The sequence below is a fragment of the Plutella xylostella genome, chromosome 3 (genome assembly GCF_932276165.1).
Source record: "Plutella xylostella chromosome 3, ilPluXylo3.1, whole genome shotgun sequence".
NCBI lineage: Eukaryota > Metazoa > Arthropoda > Insecta > Lepidoptera > Plutellidae > Plutella > Plutella xylostella.
Window position 1 is genome coordinate 760,989 of NC_063983.1, and position 27,506 is coordinate 788,494.

The window sequence follows — 27,506 nt, forward strand, 5'->3', positions numbered from 1 at the left end:
CCAGCAACTAGAAGTAACTGAAACACGTGAGAACGTTTATGTACACAGAATGAGGCATGTATGTATTCATGAGCGATATAGAGGGCTGATGATGATGATGATCATGATAGGTTATCAGTCTAGATTTACGGAGTTTAATTAAACTAAACTAAAATACTGAATCGAAATACAGGTATAAATTGTAGGTAGGTAGGCTTAATACCTACCGAAATAACCAAGTAAATGGGCCTTAGTATATTCTAGAAAGACCTAGGTAGTCCATCCCTTGCTACGTAGTACCTAACCTCACAGATTTCGTGTCAAAGTCCTACGATGCAGCTCTGTGGTAGCGACTCGAGTGTTCTCGCGTATTCCACGGTGTATTTATAACCTGCTCTCCACGGCGGCTAAAGATACTACTGAAACTGACACACAAGACGTCGCCCGGTTTCTTACAGTTTTCAGACTATCCTGAAGGGATTTACTGTGATTTGTTTCGGAAAAAGACAGAAAGCATTTGAGTTTTTATCGCTAGATTAAGTTTTTGTGTGTTTGGTGTAAGAGGATTTAAGGTGAGTTAGAGATTAAGATGTGTGATGTGTGTTTCAGAAATATAGGTTAATGATAGAGTGCAGTTCTTTTTGTAAACACGAGTTCAGTGTAATACTAAATCTCGTTCTATAATACCCTTTCAAAATGGAAGTACTTACCTCCCTACGAATAAACACAACTAAAACGGAACACATTTACAACCCTACCTATATAATTTCAATAGATAGTCGGTACACCTAACATCAAAACCAAACTATCTTCAGATAAAACTACCTAGGGCTAGGGGCTAAACTAGCTACCTAAAAGCTACCACTTGACCATTCCAGCTTCACAATGACGACCGACGACGAAGGCGCATGCAACATATGTTGCTCCAAAGCCACGCAGAAATGCGCGGGGTGCCAGACGGTCTACTACTGCTCTAAAGAGCACCAGAAGAAAGACTGGAAGATGCACAAATTCCTGTGTACTCCCGCCAGGGTCAAGGAGGACCCGGATGTCGGGAGGTACTTCGAGGCCACGAGGGATATTAGAGCGGGGGATGTTGTATTGAAGGAGAGTGCGCTTATCACTGGGCCTTCACAGGTGGGTGTGTTGTCTACTGCATTTAAAAACCATCAACATTTGTGACAAATCAGCAAATGCAAATGTAACTTTGTGGACCGAATTACCCAATTCTAATGACGCTTATTAAAATAAGAATCAATACTACATTTAAATCGATCGATCCTTTTCGCGGTGAATAACTTTCGCCATTTATAATTATCTTAGCTTCAATGTTGTAGGAGAAAGCGTTAGTCCTCATTATTCGTTTACGGTGCAAAGGCCCGAAATCGAATAAAACGAATACTCCAGCCCGAATTCAAAATCAGGGCCTCCTACTACAGCACACTCCTACTACGGCACTAACATAACTACCTACGTCAATCCTGACAAATGCGCCATCTAGTTGTCGCCAACTATATTACCATAACACCGTTTTTTCTTCCAAGCCCTACTAAATTCCCTCAACCCTGTACCTTCCAGGTGACCCCGCCAGTCTGCCTCGGCTGCTACCAGCTCCTGGAGGAGGGCAAGGCGGTGCCGTGCGAGCTCTGCGGGTGGCCCTTCTGCTCTGAGGCATGCTCCAAGAAGGAGGAACATAAACCGGAGTGTTATTATACGCAACAGAGGGGAGAAAAGGTGGGTTGCATGCACGCTGCTTTTGAAAGTGACTGATTTAAACAGTGCAGCAGCCGTGAATAAATGGTGTTTGAGGATAATTTAGTACTTATTTACTTATCTATAGTTTAAGTTGTGACACAGAGCTGCCCTAGGCCTATGCATGAGCTAATACATAGCATGTTATCGAAGGTGTGGCAAAAAACGGATGCATGTAGGTCTAAAATTCGAACTTTATGTCTTTGTTTAGAGTGACTGATGTTGCTGACCAAAAGATTCAGATTCATCATTTTCAACGTAACGTAGCCAACGCTTCGGTCAAATATAATTTATTGACCCTTTATCGGTCAGGGTTTTAAATGGAAACCAATAAAATATACTCGCCAAGTAACATTCAACATCATTAATGTTTCTAGGTGAAAATATCAACATTCGGCACACCGCACCCGAACTACCAATGCCTGACGGTGCTCCGCTGCCTCTACCAGCGAGACCACAACCCCAAGCTGTGGGCGAAGCTGCAGGCGCTCCAGTCTCACTGCGAGGAGAGAAAACGCACAGAGAAGTGGAACCATGATAAGAAGATGGTGGTGGATTTCATATGGAAGTTCTTTAAACTGGAGGGGAAGTTCAGTGAAGAGGAGATCATGAAATGCTGCGGTATTCTTCAGGTGAATATGAAAAGGGTCGCGTTGCCTTTATGGATGTTATACTCAAAATTATTAGTCAATTATTAGTCTCTCTGAGGTCCCAATCTACTCGTAGTTAGGTCTGCCTAAAGAATACATTACATAACCAAACTTATGGCGTGCAATGCAATTTTTGGGGTGAACGAAAGGAGTCTCAAATCAGAGCAGTGTCAAATCCTAATCTGAATCTTGTGTTTTTCACCATCACGATAAGAAGTAGAACAATCCACTCACCTCCCATTCGTTCCAGATCAACGCGCACGAGGTGCCGCTGACGGAGCCGGAGCACGTGGCGCTGTACGACCGCATCTCCATGGTGGAGCACAACTGCCGCGCCAACTGCAACAAGAGCTTCACGTCAGACGGGGAACTGGTCAGTTCCGAACATATACTGTAACGTGTTGTTTGAGATAGATAGGGAATAGCAGTGGTCTTAAGACGCTGCCTTGTGGCACACCACCATGTATAGCGCTTTGACAAGTCGTTTGCGTTGCGTTTACATATGACTACTCCGAAATAATACTCAGTAGGTTTCCCCAATGCATTTTCTTCACTTGCCAATCTACATTTCAGCTTCTAGTGGCCGGAGTACCCATAAAGGCGGGGTCACACCTGTCAGTGTGCTACACCGACCCCATGTGGGGCACGGAGGGGCGGCGGCACCACCTCGCCGACACATGGTTCTTCGAGTGCCGCTGCGAGAGGTGCTCCGATGTGACGGAGTTTGGGACTAACTATAGCGCTGTTAAGTGTAAGAAGAAGTAAGTTGGAATAATCATTATTTATGCGTTATTGTCATATCTTTACTAACGCTAGTAGGTAGGTATATCAAATAAATTCGTGGATAAACAAACATGATTCAGAATAAGCAAACTTATGAAAGGGACAGCCAAATAATTGAAGCTAATAAAGAATTTAGCTGGCCATTTAGCCAAATACTTTTAATTTTTACTTCTTTTTGAGTTTTGATAACAAACACTTTGTGTTGTCACCAAGGTATAAGCACACGTGCTGTTGTTGTAGTTACTGTATATTTGTATAAAACATTTAAACAAAATGTAACTAGGTATAACACCAATTTCTTAAACCGTCCATCAACCCCCACAGAGACTGCAAAGGCTACCTCCTCCCCCCCACCTTCATCGTGCCCATCCTGCACAAGACCCTCTCTCCTGATCCAGCCAGCCGCAGCCTGGACGACAAGCTGTGGCGGTGCGCGCGCTGCCGGGACCAGGTGTCGGACGCCGTCATACAGCAGCTGCTCCAGGATATTGGGAGAGAGCTGAGTGTGATGCCGAAGGGGGATGCTGATGCTTGTGAGAAGTAGGTGTCTTTACTTTATTATTTATAACTTTGAAGGATGAAATACAGCGACAAATTATTGCGAAGATTTCGAAGATTTTGGAGGCGTCATGACGAAGGGGGATGCTGATGCTTGTGAGAAGTAGGTTGTTTTTGGTTACTTATTTATAACTTTCACGGATGAGATAGAGGGGCAAGTTATTGCTAAGGTTTTGAAGACTTTGGAATGGACCATAATCATGAATTAAGTAAGTAGTGAATGGATAACCATCCCAGATATGGTTAGCTCTCCAGCTGACTCGTTTAAATAGCTTCGCTAAAGACGACAGAGCTCAATCCTCACACAAGAGTCTCCCCGGAGACGGCGATCCCGGTTAAATGATCGATATATAACATTAAATAATCGATAACCATCCCGGATATGGTTAGCTCTCCAGCTCAGTCGTCTAAGTAGGTACGCCAAAGACATCACCAGCTCACTCGTTTAAATAGCTTCGCTAAAGACGGCAGAGTTCAATCTTCAAACAAGACACTGACCCCAGACCCAGCTACCCGCAACCTGGACGTTGCTCAGTTCAGACAGTATATGGTTAGCTCTCCAGCTCACTCGTCTAAATACCTAGACAGCAGAGTTCATTCTCCACAAGACGCTCTCCCCGGAGCCAGCCAGCCGCAGCCTGGACGACAAGCTGTGGCGGTGCGCGCGCTGCCGGGACCAGGTGTCGGACGCCGGCATACAGCAGCTGCTGCAGGACATCGGCCGGGAGCTAAGCGGCATGCCCAAGGGGGATGCTGATGCTTGTGAGAAGTAGGTGTCTTAACTTTTGGTCTATAGTTTCCGAATTAGATATAGGGGCAAATTATTGCGAAGATTTCGAATACTCTGGAAGCGTCATACCGAAGGGGAATGCTGATGCTTGTGAAAAGTACGCTTCTTTTTACTTACATAACTTTCAGGAATGAAATATGGGAGCAAATTATTGCGACGATTTCGAAGACTTTGGAATGGACCATCATCATCAAATAAAGGATAACTATCGCGGAAACGGTTAGCTCTCCAGCTCAGTCGTTTAACTGCCAGTTTCAATAACTCTATCCGATAAAACTTTAAAACGGGTAAATGAGGTAAGGGATCTAGGGGTATATTTGGATAGTCAACTTTTATTTAGGGCTCATATAGACAGAATTGTAGCTAAGGCGTATAAAATGTTAGGTTTCGTCTTACGACAAGGATCCGAGTTCAAAAATGCTAGTACCTTTATTAAAATGACCAGAGGGAAGTCACCAGGTCATGATGGCCTCAGCATCGAGCACCTTCAATGCGCGGGTGTCCACCTTCCACGTGTTTTGGGAATGTTTCTGTCGCTATGTATGGGCCACTCGCACCTCCCACTTGATCTGATGAGAACGGTGGTTGTTCCCATAGTTAAAAATAAAACAGGGGACGTGGCGGACAAGGGCAACTATCGGCCCATCTCACTGGCGACTATTGTAGCGAAGGTGCTCGACAGCCTGCTGGACTCTGTGCTGGGGGGATATCTAAATCTACACGACGCACAATTTGGGTTTAGGCCTGGTCTCTCCACAGAAAGTGCTATCCTTAGCCTGAAGCACACGGTCCAGTACTACACAAAAAGACAAACACCAGTATATGCTGCGTTTCTAGATCTTTCGAAAGCCTTCGATCTTGTGTCTTACGATGTGCTTTGGGCTAAACTCCGGGAGAGACGTGTGCCGGCAGAGCTGCTGCGCATCTTTCAGTTTTGGTACCTGAATCAGGTAAACAATGTGAGATGGGCCGGTAAGTGTTCTTCATCGTACAGGTTGGAGTGCGGGGTGAGGCAGGGGGGGATCACCTCTCCCAAGCTCTTCAATCTGTACATAAATGATCTGATTGTGGGGCTCAGCAGCAAGAGGATCGGTTGTCGCATTGACGATGTTAGTATTAACAATATCAGCTATGCCGATGATATGGTGCTGCTGAGCCCTACAGTCAGAGCGCTGAGGGAACTTCTCCGTGCGTGTGAATCGTATGCTCTGTCTCACGGCCTGGTATACAATGCCAAGAAGAGCGAGTGCATGGTGTTTGGAGCCGTCAGCACCTGCCTTGATAGTGTGTCCGCTATTACCCTCAATGGTGCACAGTTGAAGCGGGTACATGAGTTCAAGTACCTCGGACACCTTGTGACTGACGACCTCAAGGACCATGCTGACGTTGAAAGGGAACGCAGGGCGCTGGCCATCAGATGCAACATGCTGGCTCGCAGGTTTGCTCGTTGTAGCAAGGAAGTCAAAATTTCGCTTTTTAAAGCATACTGCCAAGTATTCTACACGAGCAGCCTGTGGAACAGTGTCACGCAGAAGATGATGAGCGCCCTGCGAGTCCAATATAATAATGGCTTCAGGATGCTGATGGGGCTGCCCCACTTCTGCAGTGCGTCGGGCATGTTCGCGGAGGCGCGCACTGATGACTTTTATGCCATTATGCGAAAGAGGGCGGCCTCATTGCTCTGCAGGGTGCGGGCCAGCTCCAACTCCATTCTGAGGACAATAGGCGGGAGGTACGACTCGCCCATCATGTGCCATCTGGCTGGGGTATTGGTCAAACACAGATAGTCATTTACCAATACCCTGGTTGTAGTTGTAATTTTTATGAATTGTTTATATTATAAGTTGTACCTGTAAATGTGTGTAGAATTAGGATACTAACATAGAATAAGAACATTGTTACTAACACATTGGGCCTAAGTTGTCAATTTAAATAAAATAAATTAAATTAAATTAAATTAGGTATATTATACAACGCTTTCGTGAGATCTCATCTTGAATACGCATCAACTACATGGAATCCTATTTATTCTGTTTATATTGATTCTATTGAACGCATACAGAATAAGTTCTTGAAAGTATTGAGATATCGACAGAGACAAAACAATAATTTTAAATATAATCCCGAAACTGTGAAGCCGCTGGTTGTACGCCGAGATATAAATGACTTCGTTTTTCTTTACAAAATAATTAATAACATATGTGACTCCCCTTATCTTTTAGGTCAAATTGGCTTTAAATGCAGACTTTTTAATTCCAGATCTAGCAGTTTGTTCCATATTGCCCAATGCAGTACTAACTATGCTAAGAATCGCTTTATAGTCCGAGCTTGCTCTAGCTATAATCAAATGTATAATGATATTGACATTTTTCAGAAATCCTTATACAAGATAAAAAATGATATTACTCGTATACGAAAGTGAATTATTTTACTATCACCTACATCTATATCTGATTAATATACTCTTATAGGCACAACTTTTATTTATAGGCACAACTTTTATTGGCATAACTTTTATAGGCATAAGTTTTACGTGGTAAGACACTCATTAGTTTAATTTATATAGGTACGGTGAATAATACCTACTTCCTTTCTTACTTAAGACCAATTTATTTTTCATAGTGTAGTTTCTTTCATATTGTATTACAATAAGCTCAAATAATAAGTACCTACTCTCATAAAATTTAACGATAGTGGACATTGTATTTATGTTTATCTTTTTTAACTTATATAGGACTTACTGCTGAAATTGTTAGCGGATTGCGTTGTTTCGAAATGTATTCAAACATAAGTATTTTTGAAAACTTTACTGGTGTGTGTGTTAGATATAGATTTATATTTGTAAGTTTAAGAATATACACTGTATGTTTTCTCTTCTAATAAAATAAAATAAAATAAAAAATAAAACTCTCTCTCTATCAATAACGGACAGTTACTTTCATACGATTTTGACACATCAAAAGTAGCATTCTGTCAATCGATAGAGTTATTCAAACTGGCAGTAAATAGGTTCGCCAAAGACAGCAGAGTTCAATCTTCACACAAGACTCTCCCCGGACCCGGCGATCCGCAACCTGGATGTTGCTCAGTTCAGACCGAATATAGTTAGCTCTCCAGCTCACTCGTCTAAATACCTAGACAGCAGAGTTGATTCTCCACAAGACGCTCTCCCCGGAGCCAGCCAGCCGCAGCCTGGACGACAAGCTGTGGCGGTGCGCGCGCTGCCGGGACCAGGTGTCGGACGCCGGCATACAGCAGCTGCTGCAGGACATCGGCCGGAAGCTCAGCGGCATGCCCAAGGGGGATGCTGGTGCTTGTGAGAAGTAGGTTGATTTTAGTTACTTAGTTTTTAGTAACTTTCCCGGATGAGATAGAGGGACAAATTATTGCGAAGATTTCGAAGATTTTGGAAGCGGCATGCCGAAGGGGGATGCTGATGCTTGTGAGAAGTAGGTGTCTTAACTTTTGGCCTAAAGTTTCCGAATGAGATATAGGGGCAAATTATTGCGAAGATTTCGAAGACTTTGGAATGGACCATCGACGTCGTGGGATGCTGATGCTTGTGAGAAGTAGGTTGTTTTCTGTTATGTGGATTTAGGGGAATATCCTTAAGTTCTTTTTAAAATAGATAGTAAAAATTATGGGCAAAATTTCGAAAAATTACAGCCTCTTTTCAGATTATCTAGGTATGAGCTATGCAATAATCATCATTATCATCAGCAATCAATTGTTTACTTCCGGATATAGGGTCACTCACGGAGCACCTCAACAAAAATCTATCCTCAGCCTTCCTCGTCCAGCTTCTACCTACCGGTTTTTCTACTTTTGCCTGTTTATGGTCTCCTTCAAAGGTTTCTAGAGTTTAGAGAGGTTACGTTTACAGAGGAGTTTTAGAGGAGTTACCGCAGCAACCACGCTAAAATTCTTTCCCGAAATTCCTGTCTGACCGCATATTTCTATCAACCAGGTTCATAAGCCACTGCAGCTCCTACCTCTACCCGTCCCACTACTACATCACGGACGTGGGTCTCGCCCTCGCTCAGATGATCGGGCAGGACTCGGAGCTGGGGCTGGCGGGGGTGATGCCGGACCGGCTGGCGCTCAAGACGCAGCTGTGCAGGAAGATCGCTGATCTTATGGAGACGCTGGCTCCGGGTGAGTGGGAGTGCTGCTTATATTATAAACATGAATATTTGTAAAAAGTATGGATGGATGTCTTTCGCTTGATAAAACGGCTAAGTATATAAGTATTAAAAGGTAAAGCTGACATCCTTTATGGCTAAAATGTCGTGAAGTAGACATATGAATCAAATATTATAGCAATAATAGTTTAGCTCGGTGTTACTTAATACTTTCTCGGTCCATCCGATTGAAAACTACGCATAAAGCCTCAGAAATATAAAAGTCATAGGTACTCGGAACACTTCAGTCCTCTTTATTAGTCAGGGTTTATAACACGACAGAGGTCTCTTTAATATTTAATCGGGTGCCTTTTTGAATGTTGAGGCACACGCATCCAACTAATTGCTAGTTCCGGTGATATCTACACGTGACGGCTGTGCCACAGTATTTACATACATTAATAAACCAAAATAAACACCTCTAGAATAATGCGATAAGATAAGGTTAACTGATACTCACGGGTTTTTTATAAATACGAGATTTTTACTCGAGAGTAACACCCGTAATTATGGCCCTATTGTGTTTTAGTTTCAACCTTGTTCCCAAGAGAATTAAGAGCGACATAACTAAGTCGAGAAAGTTTATCTGAAGTATACAATCGCACTAAATTCTCGTGTATTCTACATCTACATCTTCCTCCGATCTTAAAGCGTTTCGCGATTTTTTCACTGAGCCATCTACCGCACGGGGTCTAGAAATGCACAAAAGAACCTTCCCGAGTGTAGCAATAGCAATACCTACTTAACTAATAACCTATTCATATTTATAATTAAGAATGTACTTCATGTAAATTCTGGCTGACTGACTAAACGTCTCACCAACCTGAAAACTTCAGCAATAGTCTTGGTCACCGAAGAGCGGTTTCAGACTAGCGTATTTATTGGCGCGTACCTATAAACTCGTGTAGGCGCGTATCGCGCATCTTTAGTTACACGCTCAACGTGTGTTTTATTATTTCAGCGGAGACGCGGTCGCGAGGCAGCGTGCTGTTCGAGCTGCACGCCGCGGTGGCCGAGACGGGGCGGCGCGAGGCCATGACCGGCGGACCGGCAGTGTTGCTGGGATACGTCACTGTAAGTACTCTGTTGCAGCGGAGACGCGGTCGCGAGGCAGCGTGCTGTTCGAGCTGCACGCCGCGGTGGCGGAGACGGGGCGGCGCGAGGCCATGACCGGCGGACCGGCAGTGTTGCTGGGATACGTCACTGTAAGTACTCTGTTGCAGCGGAGACGCGGTCGCGAGGCAGCGTGCTGTTCGAGCTGCACGCCGCGGTGGCGGAGACGGGGCGGCGCGAGGCCATGACCGGCGGACCGGCAGTGCTGCTGGGATACGTCACTGTAAGTACTCTGTTGCAGCGGAGACGCGGTCGCGAGGCAGCGTGCTGTTCGAGCTGCACGCCGCGGTGGCCGAGACGGGGCGGCGCGAGGCCATGACCGGCGGGCCGGCAGTGCTGCTGGGATACGTCACTGTAAGTACTCTGTTGCAACTGGTCCTTGAATATCAGGCCTGAAGGATACAAACTAGGACACTGACAGTTGTTCATGAGATGACACTGACAGATGATTATTTTCATCATCATCAGTCCGTAATATTCGCCTAATGGACATTTTATAAACCTCTTTCAAGAATCGGGGTGGCTCAGGGGTCAACGATTATTGTAAAATAAATGTCACTCCCTTCTCCCTTTCGGTTTATTATACTAGCTTTGTAACCTCCTGTATAACTATAAGGTGGTCGCTGACCGGAGGGTTTTCCACGCTACGCTTGTCCATTGATGGATGGATGGATATGGCTTTCACCCCACTACCACTTCAACTAGCAAATTTAAGCCACCGTATCTATGACCAATGACCATCTCCCCCCAGGAGTCCCGCAAGATCCTGCAGCAAGCGGCGTGCCTGCTGCGCCACGAGCCGCTCGAGCTGCCCGAGGGCCGCGTGCTGCGACAGGCCAAGGAGAATCTGGTGCAGATGGACCAGCTCATACAGAACCTGTCTAATGCACTGCCCTCGCCCATGTGAGGAGAATAAATGTTGTATAGAAATGAGCCATGTGTTTTAGTTGCTGTGTCAAGCGTACTCCCGTGTTTTTTTAGAAGTTTAAGGAGCTAAGAACAAGGAGAACCTGCTGCAGATGGACCAGCTCATACAGAACCTGTCTAATGCCCTGCCCTCGCCTATGTGAGGAGAATAAATGATGTATAGAAATGACGCATGTGTTTTAGTTGCTGTGTCACGCCCCCGTATTTAAAAGTATAAAGAGCTAAGAAGAGGGAGAATCTAGTGCAGATGGACCAGCTCATACAGAACCTGTCTAATGCACTGCCCTCGCCTATGTAAGGGGAATAAATGATGTATAGAAATGAGCCGTGTGTTTTAGTTTCTGTGTCAGGCGTACTCCCGTGTTTTTTTAGAAGTTTAAGGAGCTAAGAACAAGGAGAACCTAGTGCAGATGGACCAGCTCATACAGAGCCTCTACAACGCACTGCCCTCGCCCGCATGTGAGGGGAATAAACTTTTTATAGAAATTACCCATGTGTTTTAGTTGCTGTGTCACACCCCCGTATTTAAAGCCGACCAGTACGGCTAGTATGGCCATAATAAGACAAAAGTATAAAGAGCTAAGAACAAGGAGAACCTAGTGTAGATGGACCAGCTCATACAGAACCTGTCTAATGCGTTGCCCTCGCCTATGTGAGGTTTGGAATGTGGAATAAATTTTGTATAGAAATGGCACATATGTGTTTTAGTTGCTGTGTCAATCGTATTACCTCCTTGTATTACCACACAAAACTTTGTTTTGCAAGCAATTGTTTATCAAGTGTTTAAAATGAAATTTTACAGATTTATCAGACGTTTGATAGCGCTAAACATTTGTTAATTTTTGAGAGCCTTTACGACCATACCAACATTTATTAAAAGACTGCTTTGTATATAGCCTAAAATAACATTGAAAAACACGACCTACTTAATTAGTTCCAAAAATATCAATTAGGCATCCTTTGAATGGATAGTTTTTATAAAGATTTCAGCAGAAGGCATCGAGCTAGGGACCCATTACACTACACCACATAGCCTTTCCTACCTACCTAAACTACCTATCATAATATAATGTCTGTATGTATACGTAGGTATACCTCCAACCTCCAACAAAGTAGCAAGTACGCAGACATGACAGCTTCTCGGAAGGGTGTCAACTAATGAAGGACCGTGTGACGGCCGCTCCCGATCTGTCACGAGGCTCTGAGCCCGGTCGACGGCTGATGGCATGGAATTTTGTTGACAACCGACGCGCGCCGGTCACCAGCCAGCAAACAGGATTCGCTTACATGGAAGTTATTAAATGAGAGTAGTGGAAAAGTTTGTGCTTCTCTGAGAAGTTTAAATGGTGAAAAAATTGCACCAGTTATTATTAAAAATTGGATTAAGAACTATCAAATAGGTGTATTAGGTAGGTAAGTATATGTCTGAATATTTAGGATAAAGCCTATAAAAATGTGAAGTACCAAATAAAGAAATCACAACACGGCATTTTAAACGTGATGACGAGATACTTCTACTCCTTTACTTATCATTTTTCAAGAGGTGTTAGTGCTTTTCTTCACGTCTAAGCTCGATTCTGGAGGTAAGTTCTTAATCGAGAGACTATCTAACATATCTATCATCTGTGCACCTGTAAAGAGATAATCTCCAGTATTAGCAGTCGATATCACCGAGATAACATTTATCTCGGATACTGTATGTAGTTGAAAAATTGGGCAACAGCCGAAATTTATGTATATGTACTGCTTTACATAATTATATACTAGCTATACTAGCTCATGGCTATACGCTACACGACCGTGCCGGAGGCACCGGCCATCGGCAGAAAGACCATCAAAAGAGGTCATTAACTTGGGACTAAAACAGCAGGACAAAAATATTTCCTCAATTTTTTAACCGACTTCAAAAAAAGGAGGAGGTTCTCAATTCGTCGGGATCTTTTTTTTTTTTATCACAACACAACACACGTGAGATAGATGTACCTATATCTGCAGATCTCAACAATATTTAATATCTAGTAAGATAAGCAAGTCAGCATGCCTATTTTAATGTAAAATATAACTAGCAAACAAATACCAAGATGCCTAATTATGACTGTTAGCTGAAAGTATCTTATCCCTTAAGACACTACTAGGAAAAACAAGCCCATATCAACCAACAAATTCTGAAATTGCGTCACTTGATGTAACGCCCGTAAAGGTAACAATTAAAATCGAGCAAACACGTCGGCAGATACGTCCAAATGGAATCTTCAAACTTTGCGACTTCGCACCTATCTTCGTAGGCTGAACCAGCCAATGGCAGAGTGAGGTAATTTTTGCAAATCTGTCTGCAAACACTCAGTCAGATATCGTCAGCACGAACAGCCACAGTGCCTGAACGCACGCCGGTAGTGGAATATTTCAATAACTGAACTCTAATAAACAGTAAATTGTCATAAACTCATCACAGACGCATCAGTTCCTTGGAAGATGTAGTTGATCAAACGGTGGTCAGTGAACAAGAAGTGTTGGTGTAAGACGCTCGTGCAAGGTTTCTCCGACATGTGCTAATAAGGAATGAATCGTGAATGTGGATGATGTGAAAAGGTTATAATTGAAAAGGTAAACTACTCATAAGAAAATATAATTAACGAATAGGTAGAGCATTTATATACCTAACTATTTATATCTACTTAATCGGATAACGGATAAGTTATATCTGTCTCTTAGTAAAGGGTCGAGTGAGTACTATTACAGCAACGCTTAAAAAAACTACATTACATAAACCATTTTTATAATTGGTAGGATACTGCTAAATATAAATTATTACTTAAGTATAAATGTGGTTAATCGCATTTGTCGTGCAAACAATTTCTATGCGGATTGTTTCCTGAAAGTGAATTCAAACAAGCTCTGTATCTACAAGAACAAGTCTACTCCTCAACCGTGTTAATCAATGCAGTTCTCACTGAGATCCTAATAAAATTACCGCCAAGTGCAAATATTTCCTCAACCAGCTCTGAAGGAGCCCATGAGCCCATTACTATCATCAACAAATTGTTATTCTTACCTTTGTTTACAATCTGTGACGACAACGATAACTACATAATACGAGTATAAACTTATCTTATCCGATATGTCGTAAAACCATGCTATTCTTAATGAATCCGAATGTTTTGTTTGATTAGCAATTGTTAGGGTTGGAGCTTCTAACAGTTATAGTTTTTCTGCTCCATATAGAGCCCTATAGTACCCAATCTATAAAAGCTAAATTATGATGAAAATACATCCTCTCACGCTGTCTTGGTCACTGCAGGTTACCAAAGATGCCAGTCCGCCGCTACTTCAGCTGCCTATGGCTGCTGCTCTGCTACTCTCAGTACAGCAAGTCTGACAGCCTCGAGCAGTACGTGTTGCCCAGCGCCGCTCCCCCTGGGGGCAACTGGATGTTCTCCCTCCCTGTGGTGCTCGGGGTTGACAAGACTTCTGGATGCATCTGCAGAGCCAATGACATGACCACTGTCGTTGTCTGCTTCGGCGGCTACGACTGCAGGCGATTTCCTAAGGTATGTTTGGTTGCGGTTTAAGTTTCGGAAAGGTAAGATGTATGTTTAAGAGGTTTGTTTATTGTAGAGTTAGTAAAGTATACTTTGGAAGATAACGTCTTAATTTTTGTTTTAACAATACCAGGGAAAACGTGTTAATTAATTTTCGTGACTGTAATTATGTGCATTAAATATTAAATGAAATTTTAAAGAGGAATTATTTCTTTGCCAGGTGAAGACCAGGAGCGAAATATTGCGCGTTCGAACATCAATCATAGATATGATCGAAATAGGCCAATTAGACTATTTATACTACTTAAAGACACTGGAATTGGAAGCAAACCACCGATTGAAATATATTGAGCCAGGTTCTTTCAGGAACTTAACTCATCTAGAAGAGTTGTCTATCTCATATAGTACAGGTCTACACAACATCTACCCAAGAACTTTTGAAGGCCTATTGAATTTGAAGAACTTGACAATGGTCAACAATGGCTTTTCAGGAATACTTCATGTGGTGCCGGCTCTACGGCCTTTGATGTTGCCATCTTTAGAAAGTCTGGACTTATCGGAGAATGTATTCGAAATGTTACCGCGCGACGCCTTCAGACCAATGCAGGGCACGCGACTGAAAAGACTGAGATTAAACCTGTGCCAAATTGAATACATACATCCAAATGCATTTCTGCCGCTGAGGAATCTTAAAGCACTTAGCATAGGAGAAAATGAGTTAAATACTACTTTGATCGAGGACTTTTTGATAAAGATGATAGAGCAAGGGATCAACTTGACTTTCTTCGATTTATCTGGAATGGGATTCCGCAGACACTTACCGAAGAAATTGTTGGAAGTTGTTGCACAATCTACCATCACCAAGCTGCTTTTATCTAGGAACCAGTTTGAAATAATCCTAGATAACAGTTTTCCCTACATGAAGAATATTGAATTGTTAGATTTAAGTAAAGTTTCTGCTGTGTCTATCGGTGCAAAGGCATTTGATACCGACAAGTTCCCAAATCTTAAAGTATTGTATTTGAATGGGAATATTTTACCAGGAATTCATAATGTAAACGTAGCTGCTCAACTCAAACTGCTCGATCTCTCTTGTAACACGCTCAACTCTGTAACTCCAACGTATTACGAAATAGATAGAGACTCATTTATAAATAGTAGTGATATGAAGATACTAAATCTCTCATTTAATAGAATTAAGTCAGTTAGTAAGTATACATTCATAGGACTAGATAATTTGGTGATACTAAACTTGGAAAATGGGACTATATTTCATATAGGTCCTGGCACTTTTAAATCAACCCCTCATCTAGAAGTATTAAATTTAGCAAACAATCCATTAACTGAAAGTGAAAACTTCACAACTTCTAAATTCGAAGGATTGAACGAATTGAAATATTTAACATTAAGAAATTGTGGTATAAAATTCTTGGATAGTCAAGATAATATCTTTGAAAATATGCCCAAATTAGAACACTTGATACTGCGAAATAATCAGCTGTACTACATAACAGCTGAAGTCCTGCAGCCTTTAACCAAATTACGTATCTTAGATGTAAGAGAAAACTTTTTGATCGCTTGGCCGACCCCGTTATTCAACAATGGAGTACACCCACAAGTGTTGTTGTTCTCTAACAATAAAATATCACACTTCTCCATGAGTATGTTAGAAGACTTCAACCATATTTTCAGGGTACACAAAAACTCCACTGACATTGATCTCCGCGGCAACATCTATGTTTGTGACTGTAATGCCATGTACAGCACTTACACCTGGATAGAAGCTAATGCGTCTTATGAGTTAAAGCAATACTTCAAGAACTCAGAGTTCCTATGTACTTCCCCGGATTTATGGGAAGACAAAAGGGTGTTTGACTATTTACTTTCTATCAAAAGTCTCCCATGTATCATGTATGACAAAATTTCGAAACTTATGATATTTATACAGACCACACCTGCGATTATTATGATTATGTTACTCGCGTTGATTGCGTACTTTGTTATTAAATTCAGGGTCTACATAAGATACTGGTTGTTCCTAGGTAAACTGGCTCTTGGGAGGAAATTCATAAGAAGTAATCTAAAAGCTCATACGAAGATTGATTTCAGAGAATACAAATATGACGCGTTTGTATCATACTGCAACGAAGACAGAGATTTTGTCCTAGAAATGATAGCCGAAATGGAATCAAATCAACCCTTTTTGAAGTTGTGTGTTTACGAGAGAGATTTCGAAATAGGCTCATTTATATCAGAATCCATACTGAATAGTATTAATGAAAGTAGGTACATAATTTTAGTGATCAGCAACGGGTTTGCCAAGTCCCAGTGGTGTCGATGGGAGACGCAGCTGGCTGAGTACCACCGACTGTTTCTGGAAGATGGGACGTCGTATGACCCCCTCGTATTGGTCAGAATAGGGCACATAGAGCCCAAGTACTTGAGTACAACATTGAAGTTCTTGCTGAAGACGAAGATTTATTTATCTTGGGAAGAGCAGCGACAAGATGAATTTTGGAAAAAGCTCAGAAATGTTTTGACAAAGCGGTAGAGTGTTTTTCATAACCTAATAAATTTCTACAAAATATATGTTGTATTTCATTCGTAACCTTAGCCTACAGCAAACATTTACACAAAGCACGAACCTTCCTGCCCTCCATGCATAAATTCTGCAGCTGTATTTACATATATACGAAGGCATCTAAGTAACAGAACTGTGAGCATGTGCGTGCTTAGAAGGGTATTTGCAATTTTACACGTTTATCTTTTGTAAATAAATATGATGCGTTTAAGTATGTCTGAAAGCTTGTTTGACGTAGGTACCGGTGTGCTTAACTAATTAGGTACTTAAATACCTCTCAGAAAGTCAAACCACCTTTATGAATATTGAACTGACTAACTAAACTGACAAGGGCAAGGCTCCAAAATACTACGGTGGGTTTAGATCTCTCAAACGGATGTTGATCAAGGAATTTAGTGATTTTTATTGTTATTTTGAATGTGCAAAATGGTAATTTTAGCATTATAAAGACTTTCAGATCTTTATTATTTTCCTCGAGAAAGTCATCTTCTCAGGACGCTAAGGAAAGTACTTACATAAAAGCCAATATTTATCGAGTAATGACTGTGCGACAAGTTTCACGCGACTTTCTATCCGACACCCACGTGTAGTAGGCAAACTCAGACAACGCAGGAACCGCGTTACTAAGCAGATATTCTCTGAATCGCAACCAGTCAGCAGTCACACATAAGAGTAAGTACCTTATTATATTTATATTACATTATCAGTACGATTAAATCATCCTAAATCATCACCATATATTGTAAGTATCATCATTATTTAAAAGAACTATACTTGTAAATCTTAAAAAAATAGCAAAGAAATATGCATCACAAATTATATCGGGCTCATTAAATCCATGCAGAATTTCAATGCCTCCACAAATTGGGACCTTATTAAACTAATTAACCAAATAAACAATTAATTTAATTAAGAGGTCTTTCGATTTCCGAGTAGCGCTCATTTGCAGTCGGGCGGGCGTCATTGTTTTGGCGCGGGAGAAAACGCCTGCTCCATTCAAGATATCGACGCGGGATAACGGTGTTGCGCACGCGCACTCGCCCCGTCCCCCTCGCACCCGCGCGCGGCGCCGCTCGCCAGACAAGGACGGCTGCAGACGGCGGCTGGCAAACCATTACTCGAGTGACCTACTCAATCGCACATACCTATACTCTTTCTTGCGGGCAAGCGGAACCTAATTCTTCTGCCGTGTGAATCTGCAACGCAACTTGTGGTAGTAATAGCGTAAAATACACATCATCAAGATTGATCAGTGGGCGGCATAAGCAAACTAACTCGATGATACTTAAATATTTATTAGGTTTTAATTACGAATTTGAGATTTGCCGCATAATTGAATATCAAACGCTCTACATCACAGAGCCTTTTAGTCTGTGAAACTGATGATGAAATAACAAAACTACCCGATTAAGATGAAGAATATCGGTGTTTTAACCATTCAACATACAAAGTGATAGGCACACACTGAACTGTAGCAGGTGCCGAACCAATAGGTGAATTAAGATCACAATTATTATTGGTACAAGAGCACTTGCCAGAAAGCTTTCTCCGAATCCAGCGCCAGGCCCGCGTGACTTGGACACTCGAAGGGCCCTCAGCAAGTGCCGATAACAAAAAAACAAGTGCAATCAGCTGCAGCCGGTCCTTGACAGTGACATTGCGAAAGTTCTGTCAGTCGGCTAGCAGCCGCCGAGGCGAGCGGTGGTCCCCACGATGATTCTCGCGATCGCGCACTCAGTGAAAGTTCGTTAGAGAACTGCGATATGCGGCGCACGATCGCCTTTCTGTTTGTGGTGAGTGCTAATATACGTTAAAAGTGTTAATAAAGGGTGAGATACATGGTTTCTTGTAGTGGATTTTCTCATCTAAGGATTGCACCCTACGGAAGTGGTAAAGTTGATAAGTTTTATATTTGGTGGTTGATGAGGAAGGCCAGAGGTTGGTGCTCAACATGTTACACTTGATGGCTCAGTTAAACGGGTCAGTAGGGTAAACATTTAAAGTAGAAACGATAGAAAAAACGTAGAACCTAGGTATTTCTTAGACAAGAAAAGTTTCTGTTATTGAAATTAAAATTAACAATGATTACCAAGTATTCCTGGATGATAAGATAGGTAGTCAATAAACCTCAGATTTATTATAATCTCTGCTTAGGTAGTAAATTAATGTGAACTATCAGGTACTTAGTTAGGTACCAAGGTACCTAATGAAAATAAATAATGTACCTATAGAACAACCAAATCATAAATGAAGACACTGAGATACTAAATTGTAACCCAAAAACGTGGAAAACGTACACCGTACAATGCTTTCCCTCATTACCAACTCATAAGAAGATAAATATAATAGCCGATTGTTAAATATTTTCTAAGAAGACTCGGTCAACGAACCTGTCATATTTGAACTAAATACCATTTAGTACACAAATCTGCAGAACCAACATAGTTGTTGATTAAATCGATGCTTTATTATTCGCAACAAGTTGTTAACAGACTTCCATAGCCGCCGAATCACAAATCAATTTTACCACGGATATAAATCAAAAGCTATAAAAACCTGTTGCCATATTTTATGAAATCAAGACCGATGCTATTAAAAAGGATGCCAATACAATAAAGTTGGATCGTATTTCGGGCAATGGTTTGCTTAGCTTAGTTTTTATGGTAATGGAGGTGTGTTAGATGTGTGAGACGGCACGTGCTGTGACGATGAAGAGGCTGCTCCCCTCGATGAAAGCAGGACGGGAGCAGCGCCGAGACGCCCGGCGTGGGAAGCGGGCCAGGCGCCGCCGCAACACACTTTAATTACTCTTTATTCAGACCCTACTGTCGAGGTAACACTGCTACTGCTTTATACAATGAACTTGATCTTGATGAATGGACACGTTTACAAGAATTACAATAAATTACTGAGGAAATTGCAAACCTAGATAGAGATTTATGTTTGCATTGCTCTAACTCGACCCTTGAACTTCCTTCATAAAACAAAACTCGGAGAAAACCCTTTGCCTCTCAATTTTTTATAGTAAGTAATAATAATGAGAGAATAACATGTAAAAAATGCAAAACATTAATACGAAGAGTGAAAACCACAAACTTTTATCTAATTGTCTGACACCTTACAAACCACAAGAAGTCGGTGATATAACACGCCGCCATGAGAGCTGACTTATGCGACATAACAGTGACAAACATGAATCTCGTGCTTTACATCATTCTCTCACTGGACACCCAGTGGCGGCCGTCGGACGCGAGGCGGCGAAAGTCGACAAGATCCACGCCAATTTCACCGTAACTCTGTGTGTTTCAACGTAACCGACGACGATAGACCACTATGGTGCCTATTGCCAGTTTTGCAACGGTATTCTTTGAGCTACACATGTTAAATCGTGTTGACTTTGACTTCATTTTGCGTTGCGGTCTGCTGACCCATTAACATAGAGAAGGGACTGCCTTCCTATATTGCACATCGCAATTTCTAAATACAGTAAAGTAGATACTTGGAATCGTAAATTTATTCTCAACGCGAGACCAACTGTATGTATAAATGTTAAATAATCTTAACAAGCTAATCAACAAGACAGCACTGACAGAGTCGTTAAAGACGATAAAAGTTCGAGCACTAATAAGAAAGTAATAACATATAACAAACGTCGGGCAGACAGGCATGCGAGTGAAAGTGACTGATGGTATTTGGGAGCAAGTCGTGTGACGTCATGGGTTGCTTCACTCTCTATGAATAGATAACCATCGGTGGAACAAGGTGGGTGTTAAAGCATAAAGGCAGGTGAATATGTCCTCGCAACGTGTAAACAAACTCGCAGACTTTTCTATTGTGTTATCAGTCACGGGTCTGAGCTGTTGTATCTCATGCTTTTCGCTTTTCTTTTTCCTTAGCATGCTTCGTTTCGTCTTTAACAGAATCATTTTAGACCTTTCTAACAGACTATATAGGGCTCGATTAAATTATTCGTATGTGTATGTAATGCGCTATAATAATGAAAAAGCTGGTTAAGTTCCGCACTGGATAAAATTCCACTTTACATATATTTTCACGCATTGTTCATCAGCAGAGTATTTATTTGAATTCTTAAGAGCATTGTGGTTGTTAGTACTTGTGGCACATATTGTGGAAAGAACGGTAAACCGTGCCCACACGTATAGTGATTTTGGGTGATATAGCGTCATCATGAACATCTGTGTAGGGTTACCTTTTAAAATGCCTCGCTCAGTTTAAGATGACATTTCTTTGCACAATTTATAAGAATCGTTGGAATAAGGCTGGGATGTAAAATTTATGTCTTCTAATTCACTTTGGATGCCCAAATACGGCAGTGTCAGATGACTTTACCGTTATTTTAAGACAAAAATATGATGTGTTATTTATGTTTTTAAGGCTTTCTTTAACACTAAACTTTTCCATTTATTGCGACGCGTTCAATTGCTTGCATATTGCTTTTGCTTTCATATTTATTTCTTCACCGAAGATGGTGTTGGATATATCTTTCATAGAAACTGCAATATCTAATGAATATAACCCTTATTATCAGTAGAGAGAGAGGTAGAATTATTCTTTAATAGTTAACAACTGGTAGATTGCTAAGACGTGTGCTGCTGCACCCATGTTGCAACCATCAAAATAGAAAGTTGATTAAACAAAAAGTGAAACCTCGAGGATATCAATAAATGGACGACAGATGTTTTTGTCAATCGTTTTACTTTCGTTTTGACCGACAGGTGGGTCGGCCACGGTTGTCCTCAATACTACTTCTAATTGACTTTACAGACCCTCTTTTCTAACTTTAAAGTTAGATACATCTACTGAAACTAATGTGTAATATGACGAGTCGAAGTAAGTGCGTGGATGTAAGTTTGAAAGGTACAATAATACCCTTATTGAAGAATCGAAATATGATTATGTGAACTATCGTTGTGCGAGCACGAGTAGGCTTACGAGCAGGCAGGTAGAAACGCTCTGGAAAGAACTAAGTACCTACTTACAAAAAACACAATTCCTCAAAACAGCAGCTAGAGTGCTGCAGCTCCAATCACGACTCTATATCGATATATTAAACATATCTATTGCTTGATAGCTCTTGTTAGTTCTTTTCTTTTTACCCGACTGCCGAAATGGTAAATCTTCTGCTGGTCCCCGCCTACGATACTTTCCATTAACATTGGGACTTGTTTTCATCTTTTTAGCGTGCAGTCGGGTTTTTTGTTTGTTTATAATTATATTTTTTTATATTAACCCTCCATTTCCTAACCCAACCTTCCAGGCGTCATGGGCATCCCTGGGCCACGGCTACGACTACGCGTCGTCGTGCGCGCGCCCCGCCCGCGCCGGCCGCCGCGCCCCCGCCGCCCCCTGCGACCTCAGCCGCCACCACTACTGCACCACGCCCGGGACGGGGTACCCCTGGCATGCTATCAGGAGATTCGTGAGGGAGAACCAGGTCTGTACCACGGTGTTTGAAGAATTGGATCATAAATTAGTCAACTGAGGTCAACGACGAATCTCTTGAAATTTGCAATCAGGAATAAGTGGCTGCAGGCTGATTATGTTTAGTGGAGAACCGATTAGCAACAACTCGGTAGATGAGCTCCTGAATGGACAGTACGAATAGACAAACGTAGCATGGGATGGCACGTCCTCCGGACCGGTGGACCCACAAACTTAGACGGTATAGCTGCTAGGTTAATTAATTATTAAATAATTACATCTAAAATCAATATATTCATGGAAATACCATGAATTATATTGCAATAAATATCTTCGAGCTATTTCCAGTTACAGATGGCTGGATAAATTGGTCGAAGTAAATTTAAAAATATTTATTTCGAATTAATTCAGCTTGCATTTATTTACATAAATTAACGCCATTTATCCATGATCAATGATCATGTATGATTAATATTAAAATCTACTTTATATCATTTCAGGGTTTGATGAGGAGAATGTATGGAGAAGAACGCCATATAGCTGTGTTGAAGGCAGAATTAGAAAATTTCATAGAAGATGACGAAGAAGAAGAAAAGAAAACTGAGGAATTCTCTGAAGATATAATCAAGACCAAGATGATGTACACCAAGAAACACCACGGAGACACGCGTGCCATGAAGGTCAAACCCCACTTTAGACCAATCCAAAACACTCCCGACAAAAACAAAAAGTATGACAATGATACTCTCAAAGTAAAACCCCTGAGCATCACAAAAAATGCCACCAAAGTGAACAATACAGACACTGGAAACCGAACTGAAATAACCAACAATGAAACAATCAATGAAGACAAAGGAATATCTTACAAAACTAGGTTGGAAAGCATAGCTAATGTTGAAATTAATAACTTGGACCCGGACGTGATAACCCTCGAAGCTGTTATAAAACAGAGCATTGAGACTAACAGCATCATTCCTAGCTTCCCAAGCACAAAAAGTTCAGCGGCAGACATAAATGCTTTAACCAACGACACGGTCATAGAAAAAGACGTTAAAACTACAACAGAAGTAGTAAATTCTACAGATCAGTCTACCGTTAGTATCGATCGTGTCGATGTCGAAGATGTCACTACCACGGAACCTAATAAAGAAGATTGGAAGCCGATGTCAGGAGACACATCCACGCTGCCTCCAACGCTTCTATTCTCAGAACATGACAAGACCAAGAACGTGGACAATACGGTGAAGAAAGAAGAGACGGTGAAAGAGGAGTTTCATCCAAAGCCGGTGCATCATCAGGAGACGGTGCGGCCAGCCGTAATCAAGTTGAGAGGAGCGTAAGTTTTTTTTACTTTATTAATATGAGTGTGTGTACCTATTGTGGTGGCATATGCCTCATCATCGTACCTAAACCAGTAATTTTTTGATATATCATTCTCTAGATTATCTACATGAAGATAATGATAGGTCGTCATCTACATTTCATTCTTGACTGCGAAATTTATGCAAACAATAAGAAGAAAATGTTTTGATGATGGCGAATGGCGATACTGATCTCTGTTCGAAAGCCTTATCCAATAATAAAGCTAGTCTAGCTCCCAAAACGATAAGAATTCTCAAAACTCACCTCTTCCATTCTCCTTCCAGCAACGCATGCGAGTCTAAAGAAGAGATGGCGGCCCCGTTCTGGGCCAACAGCACGCGCGGCGAGGTGCTGGCGCTGCTCAACATGTACCCGTTCGAGCAGTACATCCACATGGAGACCTGCGTGCACGAGCGCAAGCAGATGTACTGCCGGGAGGGATGCAGGTGGGTGCTGGGGGGAGGGCAGAATTAGAGCCCTGGTTCAGGAAGCAGCAAGAGCATTGTTAATAAGCCCAGAAAATTAGTCTCTGGGCCAGTATGGGGTTTTAAGTTAAAGTTGACGAAATGGTAAAGTAGTCCAAATAGGAATGTAGACGAGGTGCCTCTGAACGGATGAAAGAAGCCACCTCGAGTGACGCATGAACTGTTCCATATAATGTTGCACGGCACGACAGGGTTGGTATGCGACTGTCAACTATTCTGCGGACTGGAGTATGCTTAGATTAAATATGTATGCTTACATCACAGTGAAACACTCTTCAGGGCCTGGTTTTTGCACCTACACGCTAAGAAGAATATAGGCAATATACAAATCTAGAACATTACATAGACATTAGGTTCGAAAATGATGTTACGTTATGTACATGTAGGCTTTCCGTGCACTGGACATTTAAACACGAGCTTTCGAGCACCTACCTACCTACTTCCATACCCATTTCGCCCAACCAAATACTAATCCCCCCACCCTCTCACTCCAGATGCGAGCAACAATACCGCCTGCACCGCCTCCTCGCCTACGACCCTCGCAATGAGTGCCGAGGCATCTTTGCGGACTGGTTCAAGTTCCCCGCCTGCTGCGTCTGCAAGTGCTATGACGTGCCCCTGGAGTTCCGCGCCCGGTCGCCGAGGATCCTCCATCCTCAGTATGGGGAAGATGTGAAGAGAGCTATCTATGAGGATGTGGCCAGGGACTGGTATGCGAGGAGCTTGGATGAAGAGGAAGACTTGTTATAGGTGAGGGTGTACCTACTTGAGTTGAGACATTTTTAAACATTATTTTTTTAAGCACTACCTACAACAAAGGTCTGAACATCTGCCTCTTGAATAGGTATTAAAATGTAAATGATTTTATGTTAGTTACACAGTTGTGATTGAGATACCAAGCTGATTTTTTACCGACTTCGAAAAAGGGAGGAGGTTCTAAATTCGTCTGTATGTATTGTATTCCCATTGGGTGGTCCCATTTTTTTCAGAATTTTATTCCACCCTCAATGGTGGGTAAAGGGGTAAAAAAGGGTATGAATTTCCATTTTGGGTACCTATTAACAGATTCTAATGAAATTTAAAACGTAAATATAGTTCTTATAACAAAAAAATATGATAGTGACCTTGAGCTGATCTGATGATGGAAACGGAAGGCAGTCAAGGGAACTCCTCAACGGTATATAGCAACTACCTCGTGTTTAGGCTTGAATGATTCGTATTGACTAGTAGGACTTATTGGTATTGGTATCATTTGCATCTTAATTTTGATTGACAAATATTGCAAATAAACTAAAAACCATTAGCTAAAATAATAATTTAAAAAAATTAAAAAACCGACTTCAAAAAACCACTAAAAAGTAAGAAATAAGTCGGTTTTTTAATTATTTTAAATTATGATAGACTAATTTCTTAATTATGTACAATAGTTACCTATTTTTAACCGACTTCAAAAAAAGGAGGAGGTTCTCAATTCGTCGGGATCTTTTTTTTTTATATTTTTTTTATGTATGTTCACCGATTACTCCGCCGTTTATGGACCGATTTTGAAAATTCTTTTTTTGTTGTATTGGGTTGAGCTCCCAGGTGGTCCCATTTTTTTTCAGAATTTTATCTCACCCCCAAGGGTGGGTAAAGGGGTAAAAACAGGGTATGAATTTCCATTTTGGGCACATATTAACCGATTCTAATGAAATTAAGAATGTTAATATAGTTCTTATAACAAAAAAATATGATGGTGACCTTGAGCTGATCTGATGATGGAAACGGAAGGCAGTCAGGGGAACTCCTCAACGGTATATAGCAACTACTTCGTGTTTAGGCTTGAATGATTCGTATTGATTAGTAGGACTTTTTGGTATCATTTGCACCTTACTTTTGATTGAAAAATATTGCAAATAAACTAAAAACTATAAAATAAAATAATAATTAAAAAAATTAAAAAACCGACTTCAAAAAACCACTAAAATGTAAGAAATAATTTAAGGTTTACACAAATTCTACTCGTATGTGACAGTACAAATATACCTAAGCAGGAACTGTTCTTTTTTGAAGTTGGTGCCATATTTCTTCAGATTACTTTGTCACCGCACCAACATCAAAAGAGAACAGTTCCTGCTTAGGTATATTTGTACTGTCACATACGAGTAGAATTTGTGTAAACCTTAAATTATTTCTTACATTTTAGTGGTTTTTTGAAGTCGGTTTTATTTGTGTTGTTTCAGATCCAGATGCTACAACAAATCCCACCTAACATGTTTACTGAGAATTCCGAACATAATATTAATTTTTTGTCATTGTAAATAATATGTTTTAAGCATTGAATGTATTTATTGTTAACATTTTTGTATATTATCTTTATTTAAGCTATAGCTTATGGCATAATATAAGTACAGTAGATTGTTCACTGTTTTCATTTAATGTACTTAACTATGTAATTTTTATGATTTGTTTTTAATTAAGGCTAGTGACTAGTGAATTTGTAAAATATTTTATTTACCTACTCACAATATAAATAATTAGGTAAGTACCTACTTACTTTTGTAAGTACCTTCATCTTCATCATCATCATCATCATCTGAAGCATATTTACACATTTATTTTTTTATAAATATTTATCTTTTTAGAGTAAGATGTGAATAAAAATTATAATTTATAAAATGGCTTGTTTCCTTTACAGATATTTAGTCAATATGATATGATAGACCTTCTTAATCATTTTATTCTATATTTATTGTGGGGGTGTCCGTGTCTACACCCTTCTCACTTGAATAGAACCTGTAGTATACTTCCAGTTAAGCGCAAATAGTTTGCTTGCATTCCAATACAAAAGTGTCCCTGGATGGTATGGCCAAAACCAAGGAACATTAAGTACTTCTCTAAAAACAAAGCAGTCATTATCTGAATTCAGCAAATGAAAAATATTTGAAGAAAATAACAGTAGGTAGCTATAAAATTATAAGTATACACAAAATTATAAGGTGAGGTCCAAACTCACTAAGCACTAAGGCATTTTAAAGCTTTAGCTCAAACCTTGCATGCTCTTGCCTAGTAGGTATAGTAACTTTAATAATAATCTTTTTAAATTTTCACATAAATATAAAACTTGACACAATACATGAAGCCAAAAAGAAAACCAAACGATGGCTCTCTAGCCTTAACTATGAAGAAACTGAAAAAATATTAAAATCATACCAAACATAGAATAGAATAGACATACTAAACATAATAACTAATATTATAGGTAGTTACTTATCTTCATTGCCTTCCTCACATTTTATTTATATACATAATATAATATATATTATACATACATTTATTATATATATTATACATACATTTATTATATATATTATACATACATAAT

The 27,506-nt window shown here is 40.8% G+C and overlaps 3 protein-coding genes and 1 long non-coding RNA gene across 5 annotated transcripts in view; 3 read left to right on the forward strand and 1 right to left on the reverse strand.

Annotated features, from left to right (window-relative positions):
• LOC125489058 overlaps window positions 1-27,506 on the reverse strand; it is a 48,118-nt gene that overhangs the window by 19,594 nt on the left and 1,018 nt on the right. Inside the window, exons 2-3 of the long non-coding RNA XR_007266705.1 lie at window positions 23,922-24,110; window positions 2,616-2,720 (exon numbers count right to left, since the gene is read on the reverse strand). This is a non-coding gene — a long non-coding RNA (uncharacterized LOC125489058). The remainder of the gene's footprint in view (window positions 1-2,615; window positions 2,721-23,921; window positions 24,111-27,506) is intronic.
• LOC105385990 (SET domain-containing protein SmydA-8) lies at window positions 365-10,901 on the forward strand. The gene is made up of 10 exons (XM_048623572.1): window positions 365-551; window positions 858-1,116; window positions 1,558-1,713; window positions 2,109-2,363; window positions 2,632-2,754; window positions 2,955-3,142; window positions 3,489-3,704; window positions 8,480-8,667; window positions 9,655-9,767; window positions 10,558-10,901. Exons 2-10 carry the CDS (start codon window positions 865-867, stop codon window positions 10,711-10,713), a joined length of 1,647 nt encoding a protein of 548 aa, XP_048479529.1. The 5' UTR covers window positions 365-551; window positions 858-864; the 3' UTR covers window positions 10,714-10,901.
• On the forward strand, window positions 12,973-16,861 carry LOC105394149 (toll-like receptor 3). 2 transcript variants are annotated; one of them, XM_048623517.1, is made up of 3 exons: window positions 12,973-13,336; window positions 14,030-14,281; window positions 14,493-16,861. In XM_048623517.1, exons 2-3 carry the CDS (start codon window positions 14,042-14,044, stop codon window positions 16,821-16,823), a joined length of 2,571 nt encoding a protein of 856 aa, XP_048479474.1. In that variant the 5' UTR covers window positions 12,973-13,336; window positions 14,030-14,041; the 3' UTR covers window positions 16,824-16,861. The 2 variants fall into 2 exon arrangements, with proteins under 2 accessions (XP_048479474.1, XP_048479478.1); XM_048623521.1 differs by having other exon boundaries at window positions 12,973-13,322; window positions 14,032-14,281.
• LOC105394141 (protein spaetzle 4) lies at window positions 18,441-26,403 on the forward strand. The gene is made up of 6 exons (XM_048623546.1): window positions 18,441-18,646; window positions 22,132-22,308; window positions 22,796-23,631; window positions 23,942-24,103; window positions 24,637-24,892; window positions 26,365-26,403. The coding sequence occupies exons 1-5, from the start codon at window positions 18,617-18,619 to the stop codon at window positions 24,890-24,892; spliced, it is 1,461 nt and encodes a 486-aa protein (XP_048479503.1). The 5' UTR covers window positions 18,441-18,616; the 3' UTR covers window positions 26,365-26,403.

What these genes read in the sequence shown, in the direction of transcription:
- LOC105385990 (XM_048623572.1), top strand. Translation starts at nt 865, where the DNA reads ATGACGACCGACGACGAAGGCGCATGCAACATATGTTGCTCCAAAGCC. An exon ending in TTATCACTGGGCCTTCACAG is followed by an intron (nt 1,117 to 1,557) that starts GTGGGTGTGTTG and finishes TGTACCTTCCAG; the next exon opens with GTGACCCCGCCAGTCTGCCT. An exon ending in TGTTGCTGGGATACGTCACT is followed by an intron (nt 9,768 to 10,557) that starts GTAAGTACTCTG and finishes ATCTCCCCCCAG; the next exon opens with GAGTCCCGCAAGATCCTGCA.
- LOC105394149 (XM_048623517.1), top strand. Translation starts at nt 14,042, where the DNA reads ATGCCAGTCCGCCGCTACTTCAGCTGCCTATGGCTGCTGCTCTGCTAC. An exon ending in ACTGCAGGCGATTTCCTAAG is followed by an intron (nt 14,282 to 14,492) that starts GTATGTTTGGTT and finishes TTTCTTTGCCAG; the next exon opens with GTGAAGACCAGGAGCGAAAT.
- LOC105394141 (XM_048623546.1), top strand. Translation starts at nt 18,617, where the DNA reads ATGCGGCGCACGATCGCCTTTCTGTTTGTG. An exon ending in GATTCGTGAGGGAGAACCAG is followed by an intron (nt 22,309 to 22,795) that starts GTCTGTACCACG and finishes ATATCATTTCAG; the next exon opens with GGTTTGATGAGGAGAATGTA. An exon ending in TACTGCCGGGAGGGATGCAG is followed by an intron (nt 24,104 to 24,636) that starts GTGGGTGCTGGG and finishes CTCTCACTCCAG; the next exon opens with ATGCGAGCAACAATACCGCC.